We start from the raw sequence: 12,651 nt of genomic DNA, 5'->3' as shown, positions 1-12,651 counted from the left end.
TCCTTACTCTGACAGGAGGAAATTATAATGGAGATAGTAAGCCCTCTACATACGAACCCTCCTGTCGTGAACTGTCACAGATGCCAATGCATGTTCGATAGTCCAGTCCCATAAAGTAGTTCACGTGTCTGGCAGCGTTGTCACACGGGCACATCTACAAGTGGCTGTGCTTTTGTGTACTGTATAGAGTACAGTAGTACAGGGTCTTTGTTTGAAGCCCAGGATGTCCGGAAGTGAGCATAAAAGCGGTGGTGACGTAGCTGATATTGTTAACGCGTGCCAGCTGTTACTTTGCACTACTGTACTTTTCAAGGTCCTATGCTATAAGATTAAACATATTTTCTTTATTTTCTATGTTTGTTTTTATGAGTTATTTGCATGAAAAGTGTTATAAACCTCTTACAGTAAGCTACCCTAAAGCCCATTGTCTCAGTCGTGTACCTAGGCTAACATAGTTGGACTTAACAAACGAATTGAACTTAAACGAATGCACTCTTGGAACGGAACTCATTCGTATGTAGTGGGTTTACTGTCATATTATCTACCTCATAGAATAGTTGCTGCTGCTGCTGCTAAGTCACTTCAGTCGTGTCCAACTCTGTGTGACCCCCCATAGATGGTGCCCACCAGGCTCCCCCGTCCCTGGGATCCTCCAGGCAAGAATACTGGAGTGGGTTGCCATTTCCTTCTCCAATGCATGAAAGTGAAAAGTGAAAGTGAAGTCGCTCAGTCGTGCCTGACTTTTAGCGACCCCATGGACTGCAGCCCACCAGGCTCCTCCGTCCATGGGATTTTCAAGGCAAGAGTACTGGAGTGGGGTGCCATTGCCTTCTCCGAGAACAGTTGCTAGGATTCAATAAAATGATGCAACACATAAGAAGCACACAGCACAAGGCCTGGCATTTAGGGAAGAGCTCTATTCCCCCTGCCCTAGTGTTCTTTCCTGCATTATCCATTCTCTGCTTCCTGCTTGAAAATGTCACCCATCCTTAGTGGAGCACAGTGCAGTGGCTAAGCTGTGAACTCTGGTATAAGGTCACTGAGTTTTCACTCTGGCTTTTCTGCTTTTGGGTTTCTCTGGTGGCTCAGATGGTAAAGAATCTGCCTGTAATGTGGAGGCCCTGGGCTTGATCCCTAGGTTGGGAAGATCCCCTGGAGAAGGGAATGGCTACCCACTCCAGTGTTCTTGCCTGGAGAGTTCCATGGACAGAGGAGCCTGGCAGGCTACAGCCAGCCCATGGGGTTGCAAAGAGTCAGACACAACGGAGCGACTTTCACTTTCACTTTCCCGTGTATAGCTGTACAACCTTGGACAAGTTACGTAACTTCTCTCTTCCTGTTTCTTCATCTACAAGTTGGAAATGACAGTAGAGTGACTGAATAGAGTTGTTCCAAGAATTCAGTGAAATGATACACCCTGCAGTAGTCAGAGCTCTAAAGATAGCATTTATTCACTTTATAGGAGCAGGTAAGGCAGGACCCGGCACATATTCTAACTCAGGACATATGAGTCTCTGCCCCTCTCTGTGTCAGATCCACCGAGGGCCCCGCACACCAGTCAGCAGCCACCAAGCCAGGTCCTCTCATAAGGGACGCCAGACAGGTTCATCTCGAGGGGAAGTTTGTGGAGTAGCGAAGCCAGAGAGGGTTTCTCAGGGCAGGTCATGGGCAGGCAAGTGGAGCAGAACTTGTGTCAGGACAGGGAGAAGGGCCAGGGCACTGAGGAAGGAGAAGTCAGGATGTGTGTGTCAGACGTGTTTCAGTTATGTTAGCAGCTCGGCCTGGGCGGCGCTGATCCCCCAGCCCTGGGCGGGTGAGGTGGGGCCGTGCTGGGTTTCTGTGTTCCGAGCCTGTGGCAGCACGTGTGACGCTCAGTGACCACCGCACAGGGTCCGGGAGTGAAAGAAGCAGCAGATGGTGGGTGACCGCTGGTGAGCACCTCTGGCAGAAAGAAAATCCAGTTCACACGAAACATCACAGTCATGCGGAATCTCGACAAGGAGGTAGGGGAGACCCTTCTTCACCAGGATGACGTTGGCTCTGCTGTGTGTGTGTGTCCCAGGCCCACCCGAGACAGTGAAGACGAGGAGGATGAGGAGAAGAAGGGGAGAGGGTGCTCGCTGCAGTACCAGCACGCCCTCGTGCGCGTCCTCACCCAGTTCGTGGCCGAGTCCCCTGACTCGGGTCAGCTGAGCTACATGCTGGGCCCTGACTGGCAGTTTGACATCACCAACCTCGTGATGGATTTCATGAAGGTGGAAGAGCCGAGAATCGCTCAGATACAGGATGGCAGGACCCTGGTGGGCCGGGAGCCAGGCATCACCACCGTGCAGGTATGGGCACCCAGCACTCGCCACCTCCCCCAGCCCTGGTCTGTGTTGATAAGTGTCCAGGCAGATGCTGGAGGATAGCGTGTGTGTGTGTGCATCAGAGACTTATGGGCAGTGACAGAGGGTTAGTCAATTCTAACAGTTCAAACTCAAATTAAATTTTGTGTTACATTTTTTTTTAAAGAGACTTCCCTTATAGTCCAGTGGTTAAGAATCTACCTTGCAGTTCAAGAAACATGGATTTGATTCGTGGTCAGGGAACTGGAATTCCAATAGAATTGGAACAACTAAGCCTGTGGGCTTCAGAGTCCGCTAGCCACAACTAGAGAGTACTTGTGCCCCAACGAAAGATCCCACATGATGCAACTAAGACCCTGTGCAACTAACTAAATAAATGAATATTTTTATAATAGACAACAGAATTCACAAAAATTCACAGAACAATTGAAAAATATAAAGTAAAGATAATAAAATTATATTGTATTTCTCCCCAAAGAAGGTCAAAGTCATTTTCAAATCTTATTGTCTAGAGTAGCAAATAAAAACCTCGAAGAATAATCAAAGAAAAATGTTTGCCTTTTAGAGAGTTGAGAAAAAATATCTCATTTCTTTTATCAAAGCTAAATTTAACACACAGTCTAAGCAATTTTCCCCCTAATGTGATCCTTTACTTTTTATATGTCACTAACAGAAGACAATAGAACCTATGAAAGCTAGTTTTATTTTCCTCAACTTGAGCATTAACCATTTAGCTATGTTTTACCTTGAACAGTAGACACACAAAAAATTTTAAGACATATTGCACTAAAAATAATAAAAACCACTCTCCACTTTACTATAGTAACAGTAAAACCATTTTCTAGCCAGTGGACAGGATCATTCTGCAGAAAGAAGGTAGCATATTTTTTAATAACAAATTAAAAAGTTACTGCTCACAGTTACGATCATTCTTTCTTTCTTTTTTTTTAAACTTTAAAAAAATTTTAAGTCCTCTATTACTCCTTTAATTTTCACTTCTATAACAAAATCAGATTTTTAGGTGTTGCCCAAGTCAGTTTTTGACAAAGCTGGATTCAGTGTTACGCTCTGTATCACTCTCCTGTTGCCGTGTAACAAAGCAATCGAACATCTCCCAGCATGAAGCACTGCTAATTTTTTAACTCAGAGTTCTGAATGTTGGCAGTCCAGTTGAGCTTGGGGTACCAAGTTCAGGGTACTGCAAGGCTGTAATCAAAGTATGGGTCTGGCTGGGCTTATGTGGGGCTTTGAAGAAATGTTTGCTTCCTGGCTTAGGTTGCTGGAAGAATGCGGTTCCTTGTGGTGCAAGATTGAGGACTCTGTTTTCTTGTGGACTATCAGCCAGAGGTCATTTTCTGCTCCTAGAGGTCACCTGCATCCCTCCTTATGGAACAGATCCACCACCAGATTCTCCCTCTTTGAATCTGACTTTCTCTTCTACCAGTCAGGGAGAAAGTGCTCTGATTTTAAAGGCTTGTGTGATTCCATGAGACCCCTGTGGCTAACCCAGTATGGTCTCCCTATTTTAAGGCCAACTGTGCCATATCCTATAACATAGTTGGGAGGGTGATTTCTCATCATATTCACAAGAGAGATTTTTGAGAGATTAGACAGAACGTTTTTGGGGGGATAGGTCTAGAAATTCTATCCACTAGATATGCCTCTTCATTTGATTTCACCCCTGACTGCAAGGGCTTCCCTGATGGCTCAGTGGTAAAGAATCTGTCTGCCAATGCAAGAGACTAAGGTTCGGTCCCTGGATTGGAAAGATCCCCTGAAGAAGGAAATGGCAACCCACTCCAGTATTCTTACTTGGGAAATCTCATGGACAGAGGAGCCTGGTGGGCTACAGTCCATGCGGTCACAAGAGTTGGACACGACTTAGCGGCTAAACCACCACCACTACCTGCTTGCAAGCTAGATGGTAAATTAAGAAAAGTGGTTTCTTAGGAGAGTAAGATTCTCTTTCCCGCTTTGCTCACCTGGTTTATCCAGTGATGACACGGCAGCCCACACAATGGTGATCAGTGGTCCATGTGTGTGTGTGTTAGTCACTCAGTCGTGTCCGACTCTTTGGGACTGCATGGACTTAGAGCCCACCAGACTCCTCTGTCCATGGAATTCTCCAGGCAAGAATACTGCAGTGGGTTGCCATTCCCTTCTCCAGGGGTGAGTGGTCCATAGTGAACATCTAATGCTCACTGGAAGGAGTAGGAGTAGGAAGAGACGGCTGAGCACCAACCTTTTAAACAGCTTTTACTACAATTCTGCCATTCTCACAACTAAATATTATTTGTTGGAAAAATGTCAGTCTTTGGTGCCTAGTACCAAGGTAGGCAATTTTTAGTTATTGCCTCTAAATTAAATCAAGTTTAAAAAAATACAGTACTGTTATCATGATATGAATCAAAGGAAAGAAAATGGGCCAAGATGATATTTGTACTTAAAACCCCTTCACTTGGAGAGTGTAATTGAACAGGATCAGGACTTAGCACGCACACCCTCATGACTTGCTCACATACACGATTTCGCTACATACACTCACGTCACAGGACACTAGGAGAGCACTTCGGTGGGAACACCAGTTCAGGAGTTGTGAATGGTGTGAGGAGCAGACACTGAGGTTTCCCACTGACTCTGCAGGTCCTGTCGCCTCTCTCTGACTCCATTCTGGCTGAAAAGACCGTGACCGTCCTGGATGACCGGGTCACTATCGCGGACCTGGGTGTGCAGCTGGTGGCCGGCTTGTCTCTCTCCCTGCAGCCTCACAGGTTGGACAAAAGAGCCATTGTCTCAACAGCAGCTGCCCAGGATGTTCTGCAAGCCCCACAGCAGGTGAGATTCCAGAGTCCTTTTGTCGCTGGATGATTGGGACCACTTATTTCTCTGTCACATCTTGCAAAGGAGATAAATAGAGCACTCATAACTGGAACTGGTGATTCTTGAAGCTGCTTCCTATTTCTTATCCAATCTGTCCTATCTCTGAGAAAAGTACTCAATGTCTTAGACCCATTTTCCTCATATGTTCTTCTTGCTTTAGAGCAGCTTTACCTGTTTTAGACACAGTTTGCTGCCAGACCACCACAGGCTCCCATATTCTTACTTTTGCCCAAGAAGGTGCCTATTGACACTTGGAAATTTCATTTCAGCTACTTGAACAAGCGTAGCATCCAATCGCCACTGTTGACAATGATTGCCAACTCTCAAACTCTCCGCCTCTTTAAACTTTGACATGTCACTGATAAAGATCCTAGGACACTGTGCCCTTCAAGCAAACTGGTTTTATGATGCATCCTTCCATAAGCACGTCCAGCCAGCGCATGTTTTGCTTTGTCAGCATTGGCTTCCTAATAAGGAAAGTTCAAAGCAATATTCTCTTGAGCAGGCGCCTGATTAGTTGCACCTGAATTTGATTCAGATAAATTGTTTGATCTTTCAGAATGTTTTTAGAAGGGTCAAAGTCAAATTCTGTTGTCTGGCATGAGGTAAATTACAGTAAGTCCCGTACATATGAACCAGTTCCATTCTGAGAGTGTGTTCGTAAGTCCAGTTTGTTCCTAAGTTCAACAAAATTAGCCTAGGTACCCAACTAACACAATCGGCTATATAGTACTGCAAGGCAGTCATTTTATAATACTTTTCACACAAATAACACATAAAAAACAAGCAAAAAGTAAAGAAAACATTTTTAATCATATAGTACGGTACCAGCTACATCACTGCCGCTGCTTTTATACACTTGCTTTCAGACATCCTGGACTTGCATAAAGATGCTGTACCACTGTACTCTATACAGTGCTGCGCAGGGAAGTGCACAGAAGCACAGCCGCGTGTAGAGGAGGCACGCACGTGACAGTATACGCCAGATACAAGGACTAACTTGGGTGACCGGACATGCGAACACGTTTGCATCTTTGAAAGCTCACAACTTGAAAGTTCATATGCAGGGGACTTACTGTAAAATACACTTTAATGCATTTGCTAAAGCATATTGTCTATTTCTTACATTAGTAGAGCTGTGGCTTATGGCTCATGCCAGTTCCAGGCAAGCCAAGAGCTGTTCACAATGATAAAACATAGACATTAATTCTCAGTGTGTATGTTTAAATAATATTACTTAGAAAATCATATTTACATTTGCAGGTTTTGAAGGAACCCGATTATAACAATGCTTTGGTTTCATTTCTCTTAGGAAGCCATCGTCAGTTCTTGGATTTTGTTCAGCGATGGTTCAGTGACACCTTTAGACATTTACGATCCCAAGGATTTTTCAGTTACTGTCTCATCTTTGGATGAAATGGTGGTATCTGTCCAGGCAAGCCTTCAGTCCAAATGGCCAGTTGTGGTTGCAGAGGGGGAAGGGCAAGGGCCCTTGATTAAACTGGAAATGATGATCAGTGAGCCCTGTCAGAAGACCAAGAGGAAGAGCATTCTTGCCGTGGGGAAAGGGAACGTCAAGGTCAAATTTGAGCCCAGTATTGGTGAGCACCAAGGAGGCACCAACGATATTGAGGGCATAAACCGGGAATATAAAGACCACCTCAGTAACACCATAGATCGTGAGGGAAACCAGGAGAGGGCAGTTCAGGAGTGGTTCCAGCATGGTGCCTCTGTTGGCCATGAGGAACATACCAACAAAAGCACAACCCCACAGTCTCCCATGGAAGGAAAAGATAAGAAGATGCTCAAGAGCGGTGGTCCAGATGCCTTCACAAGCTTCCCCGCTCAAGGGAAGTCACCGGAACCCCATAATCCTAGTGACCTCACGGTGACCTCCAGGGGGCTTACTGACTTGGAGATCGGCATGTACGCCCTGCTCTGCGTCTTCTGCCTAGCCATCTTGGTCTTCTTGATCAACTGTGTGGCATTTGCTTGGAAATACAGACACAAAAGATTCGCCGTGAGCGAGCAAGGCAACATCCCCCATTCCCATGACTGGGTCTGGCTGGGGAACGACGTGGAGCTTCTAGAGAACCCGGTGGACGTGACCCTCCCATCGGAGGAGTGCACCACCATGATTGACAGGGGGCTGCAGTTCGAGGAGAGGAACTTCCTTCTGAATGGCGGTTCCCAGAAGACTTTCCATAGTCAGCTGCTCAGACCTTCTGACTACGTCTATGAGAAAGACATGAAAAACGACCCTCTGAGTTCCACAGGCCCCAAGAGGAAGAGGGTCAAGTTTACTTCCTACACAACCATCCTCCCAGAGGACGGCGGCCCCTACACCAACTCCATCCTGTTTGACAGTGATGACAGCATCCAGTGGGTCTGCCCAGATATGGGGCTGGGGGAGTCCCAGGGCTTCAGAGACTACATGGAGAGGCTGCAGGACCAGATGTGAACTCCTTTCTCATGCTTGTATTCACCTTTATGCCTTCTGTTTTTTGAATGGTGGAGCCGTGCGTCTGATCAGCAATAGGGGATGATTTAACAGAGCTTCATTTGTGGCGGTCTGGCGGGATCCCTTTCTAAGCAGGTATCAGAGAGAGCAAAGGCAGCTGGGTTTGAAGCTAGGCAGTGTCTCTGAGTCGGCCACGTGCGGGTCCTAGAGAAATTCTAAGACAATGATTTTATCTGCTGCCTGGTACTAGCTCAGTTCCAGTAGAATAAACCTGACCCCACAGACATTGTTAATCATCTCGTGGCAAAACAGCCGTGTGGAATTAGAAAAGACTTGGGTTTGATTTTTCTACTCCTAGACCTTTTAAAGCACAGTGGACTTTTCTTGCCCTTGGCCTGAGATTGGACATACCTGAAAGATGCTGAATGTAGCCGCCCATATTTGTTACGAGCATTGCTCATTATTTTTATATATCTTTGCATTCGCACCTGGTTCCTTTGACCTCTGCAGTTCTTTTTGAAACATGAAGACAAGAGATGCCATTCTTTTCTCTGAGGTCTGTTTGATTTACATATGAGTTTTAGCCCCACGATTTGCCACGTCCTATTATTTCCTGGGTGTCTGTGCGGGAGTTTAGGGTCTTTCCAGTTTTCCACACTTTATCACTTAGGGGCAATAGCTAAGAAGCTAATCCTCACACTGTCTTTCCTTTTTTTGTGGTTGAACTTTGTTGTCTCAGATAGGGACGTGGGATTTTACTTAAAATGTTGATGTACTGTGAGGGGGGCCATCTTCTTTACAGTTTTCTACATGATGCTTAAAAACTTTGGAGAAAAATTATGAACTGTGAACCTTTTATCTTCTGCTTGCAGGAGTCATGAGGACCTCCTTCTTGGAGTGCATTTCCGAGGGCAAAGCAGTCCTCAAAGTAGTTGTGTTGATACTAATGCTTTGTGGTCGACACTGTTTGTTATCCAAACTGAAATCAAGGTCTAGAAATGATACGCACAGAAAGGAAATTGCATAGAAAGTACCTTCAGACCAAACTTTTCTTTAACCAGAGCAAAACTTTATTAGAACAGTAAGTGGAATGATGTTTCAACTTAGTAACACATAGAAATATACCCATTCAATGATTTCCACCCCACCACCAAAAAAGCTCATATATAAACATATATATCTATATCCCTAGTCATGACTCTGGCAGAGGTAAAACCTATACAGGGTGTACATTAATCAAGAAAAGCAATGTTTTTTTTTTTTTTTGTCCACCCCAAAATTCATAAAATAAATCACTATTCCAGAAGCTTGAGAAGCAGTTGTGATGAAAAACCATAGCTATTGGGAAATTGAAATGGCAAGTGAGAGAGAGAAAAAAAGCATGATTCCTGCATAATTTTTAAATAATGTTTTTCAAAGAACAGCATGCCTGGTCTCAAGCAGAGCAAGAAGTTCAGATTAGGGAACTATGACAACATTCTGTTAGGATGTGATAGCTGGAAAAACAGACTCTGGATGAGTATGCCTCATTCCAAGCTTTCTTGAACCATTTGCATCTCAGAGAAGTAGAATTTTAAAGACCCAACATGGCCAGGACCTGCAGGAGGTGTTGAAACAGTTCCTTGACTCTCGATGGCTGCTGACTGGACTGTTTATAAGGGTGTGATTCAGTGGTTCTCTTATAGGGTTCCACGGACAGGAACATGACAACTAGCCTCCTCCAGCCATGACATGGCAGACATAGCATTCTCCCTGTGTCTCTTGCCCACAGGACTACAGTACGTTTATAAACCACGCCTAAGTTATCAGTGATGCACTGCCTGACCTCTGGGGGCTGGTGTTCAATTGCTCTTGTGTTTAAAATGGGGATTAGGAACTGAAGCTGGTAAGGTTGCCCAAATCTTCCAGTTTGATTGGGAAATGAAGTCAGGAGACCCAAGTATTGGCTTCCAAAGGAGTTTGGAAAGAGATGGCTGACACCTTGTAGGAAGAGCTGCTCTGGTAGCCAAAGGAAGCTGCCTCTGCTTTTCAAAGGACTTGGTGGGGAGGTTGCTCAAAACTGACTGTGTAGGGCTGGAGAGAAATTCACATGCTAATGGAAACAGAGCTGTCCATATGAATACTGCTCCCCCTATAAGATATTTTCACTTTTCTTTCCCTTTGACAGTCCAGACATAATAGGGGTTTCATTTCTAAAACTGAGGAACCTCAACTGATGCACAGAGTGAGTCTCACACACACAGCAGGCTGGCTCACACTGGTAAAATGAGAGTTTCCACGGGAAGAATTCAGGAGAAGAGGAACCTACCATTGTCACGAGGAGCCTTATTTAGGCCACCTTCTATGGCCTGAGTGCTTGATGTGATTCAAAGAACACACTGAGGAGAATTAGAAGGAACCCTTGGTTTATAGCTCAGTTGGTAAAGAATCTGCCTACAATGAGGGAGACCTGGGTTTGATCCCTGGGTTGGGAAGATCCCCTGGAGAAATGAAAGGATATACATTCCAGTATTCTGGCCTGGAGAATTCCATGGACTGTATAGTCCATGGGGTCGCAAAGAGTCCGACACGACTGAGCAACTTTGACTTTCGCTTGATTTCTCAACAGGGCTGGGAGCTGACCGTGGTCCTGAAGTTGTCCCCTGTGGGTAAGCTAGCGTCCCCCAGAGTGATGCAGGCTGCATAAACCACCTTTGCTGGCTTATGCTGAGATTCAGTCAGCTCAAAATAAAGATCAAATGGAAGGTTTTGGGGGGAGGGTCCCTTTTACCACACAACACACACTTCCCTATACTCACACATACATACTTATACCCATGTGTATGTGTGTGTGTGTGTGTGTGTGTGTGTGTGTGAATAGTGAAGAGCCAGAAATTCAGTTATTTGTGGAAATCAACACTGTCAGTTGTCCTCAGATTGGGCATGGACAACTACTCAGCTAAACAGAATTTCACTGAAGCTCCTTCTGCTCTAAATACTTCCTACTGACTAGAATCCATGTGCTATATCTGCTTGATTTCCAACCTGGTTAATTTAAAACAAATAGGAACTATACTTCCAAAATATTTAAACTAGAATAGGGGGAATGATGTAAATTAAGTAAGTCTTGAAATAGGATTCTCTGGGAGGGGGGAGGCATGCATTTGCCTGGATTTTCCAGGTTTTTAATGGCTGTGACATGCAAAAGATTGGTGTCAATAGCCTGAAATAAATGATGTAGATAGAATCCCTTTCTCTCCCATAAAAACGGGATGCTCAGGCTCCCCCCGAGGCAGACACCAGCAGCCTCTAATGGGGACAGCAGGCTGTGAGCTCTGTGAATCACACGAGGGGCAATTCAGATGCCATGTGAGGACCAGGTAACCTACAACCATGGAGGATGTGAAACTGCTGCCTCCAGGCCAGCGTACAGCTTTCAAGGAGCAGCTGCCACACAAAATTACTGGAGTTTAAACCTGCAGTGTTACATTTGAGAGAAAACAAAAAGAAAAGATAAAGTTTTCCCAGAAACTTTCCTCAAAGAACTCACAAGGTAGCTGACCTCAGAATACTCCGTGTGAACTAAGAGAGAATCATTGACCCCTGGTGGTTTTCTGTTGCACACTGGCCAGCATGCATTCCCAGACTGTAATCATGCTTAGACTGTAGGCAGAGAGCTTTTTATTTATAAAAAATTAATGCAGGGAAAAAATGGATTAACTTTTGTCCCATTGCCACATCCGTGGAAGAAGTATTTTGTACCTGGGTAATTTTAAGTTTTAGGAATTGTGCATGTTGATCAGCTGTCTCATCTCACTCTTTTAGAAAAATGTCTTCCCAATGTTGGGACGTTGGGACCACAATAAAGTTTCTGTCAGGGAAGACCACTCATTCCAACCCTACTGACCACAGAGGGTGGTTCCATCTGAATCCTTCTTTCATCACCTTTCTGCTCTCATCAACAGCCTCAGATCTCCATTCTAGTCTCTGCACATGACAAGATAGGTGGTCTATAAACCCAGCAACCATCTTCTCCCTCAAAATTGTACTATGTGTAATGTATCGCGTGTCACCTGTTATGTAAAGGAACAGTATGGGTGGTGGAAAAGTTATGCTCAAATATGGATAGCAGATATTTTTGTATGTAATATAGGCAATATACTGAAACACTGAAAGGTGTGTTGGAATAAATACCTTTTCAAATAAAAGCATGCAAAGCTGTAGCTTTTAAATGTACAGACATCCCGCTCAGAAATATCTAAACTGATGGTGGGAAACATCAGAACCTGACATCGTGAAATGCACTGAATTAAAGATGCAGCCTTTAGAGGGCATGGCTTCTGTTGGGACTGTGGATGGAATCTGCCAGAACATTTTGATCTTACTCTTCCTTACTTTTGGATTTCTTTTTCCTTTTTTCTTTCTTTTTTTTTTTTTTCCCAGAACTATTTCAGAAATAAAGTGACTTTGTTTTTCAGCATAAAGGTATATTCTAACCACAGGGTAACTCATCCTTTTTAACATGAAAATAAACATTTAAACATTCTCCAGTGGTTGCATTATTTTATCCACATTTTTCTCTTTTAATTGCAGCAGCTGTATGATTTGACTATATGTATTTTTCTTTTTAGCCAGAGAGATTAATACCTTTGATGCAGCAATAAATGGAAACCTAAAGAAAATGTTTCTTGAAAGTTGCAAATAGGGGGACACCTCTTCCTGGATGTCTCAGAAGGAGGACTCCTATTTCTCAGGTCCCTGTCCAGTGTCAAACCATGTTGGATTCGGTGCTGACATGTAATGCATCGGTCCCTGCTGTCTTCCTCCTTTTGGTCTTTATTTGTCTGTGACCCACTCATGTGTCCATACTTGGGGCAAGGGTTTGGGGTGCCGAGGGCCTAGAACTGGCAGAGGTCTGGACCCATTAAAAAAACAAACAAGAGAGTCGGGGATTCTTCCTGGAAGGTTGATGATGTCTCTGCT

The 12,651-nt window shown here is 44.5% G+C and overlaps 1 protein-coding gene across 6 annotated transcripts in view; it reads left to right on the top strand.

Annotated features, from left to right (window-relative positions):
- TMEM132B (transmembrane protein 132B) overlaps window positions 1–12,214 on the top strand; it is a 382,092-nt gene extending 369,878 nt beyond the window's left edge. For all 6 annotated transcript variants that reach the window (XM_005217963.4, XM_059876311.1, XM_015475499.3 and 3 more), the window contains 3 exons: window positions 2,063–2,333; window positions 4,992–5,183; window positions 6,541–12,214. In XM_005217963.4, coding sequence (XP_005218020.1) covers window positions 2,063–2,333; window positions 4,992–5,183; window positions 6,541–7,689 — 1,612 coding nt within the window. In that variant the 3' untranslated portion in view covers window positions 7,690–12,214. The remainder of the gene's footprint in view (window positions 1–2,062; window positions 2,334–4,991; window positions 5,184–6,540) is intronic.
- The last annotated feature ends 437 nt before the right edge of the window (window positions 12,215–12,651 follow it).

This window comes from Bos taurus, chromosome 17 (assembly GCF_002263795.3).
Source record: "Bos taurus isolate L1 Dominette 01449 registration number 42190680 breed Hereford chromosome 17, ARS-UCD2.0, whole genome shotgun sequence".
NCBI lineage: Eukaryota > Metazoa > Chordata > Mammalia > Artiodactyla > Bovidae > Bos > Bos taurus.
This window is presented reverse-complemented; position numbering and strand designations above follow the sequence as displayed.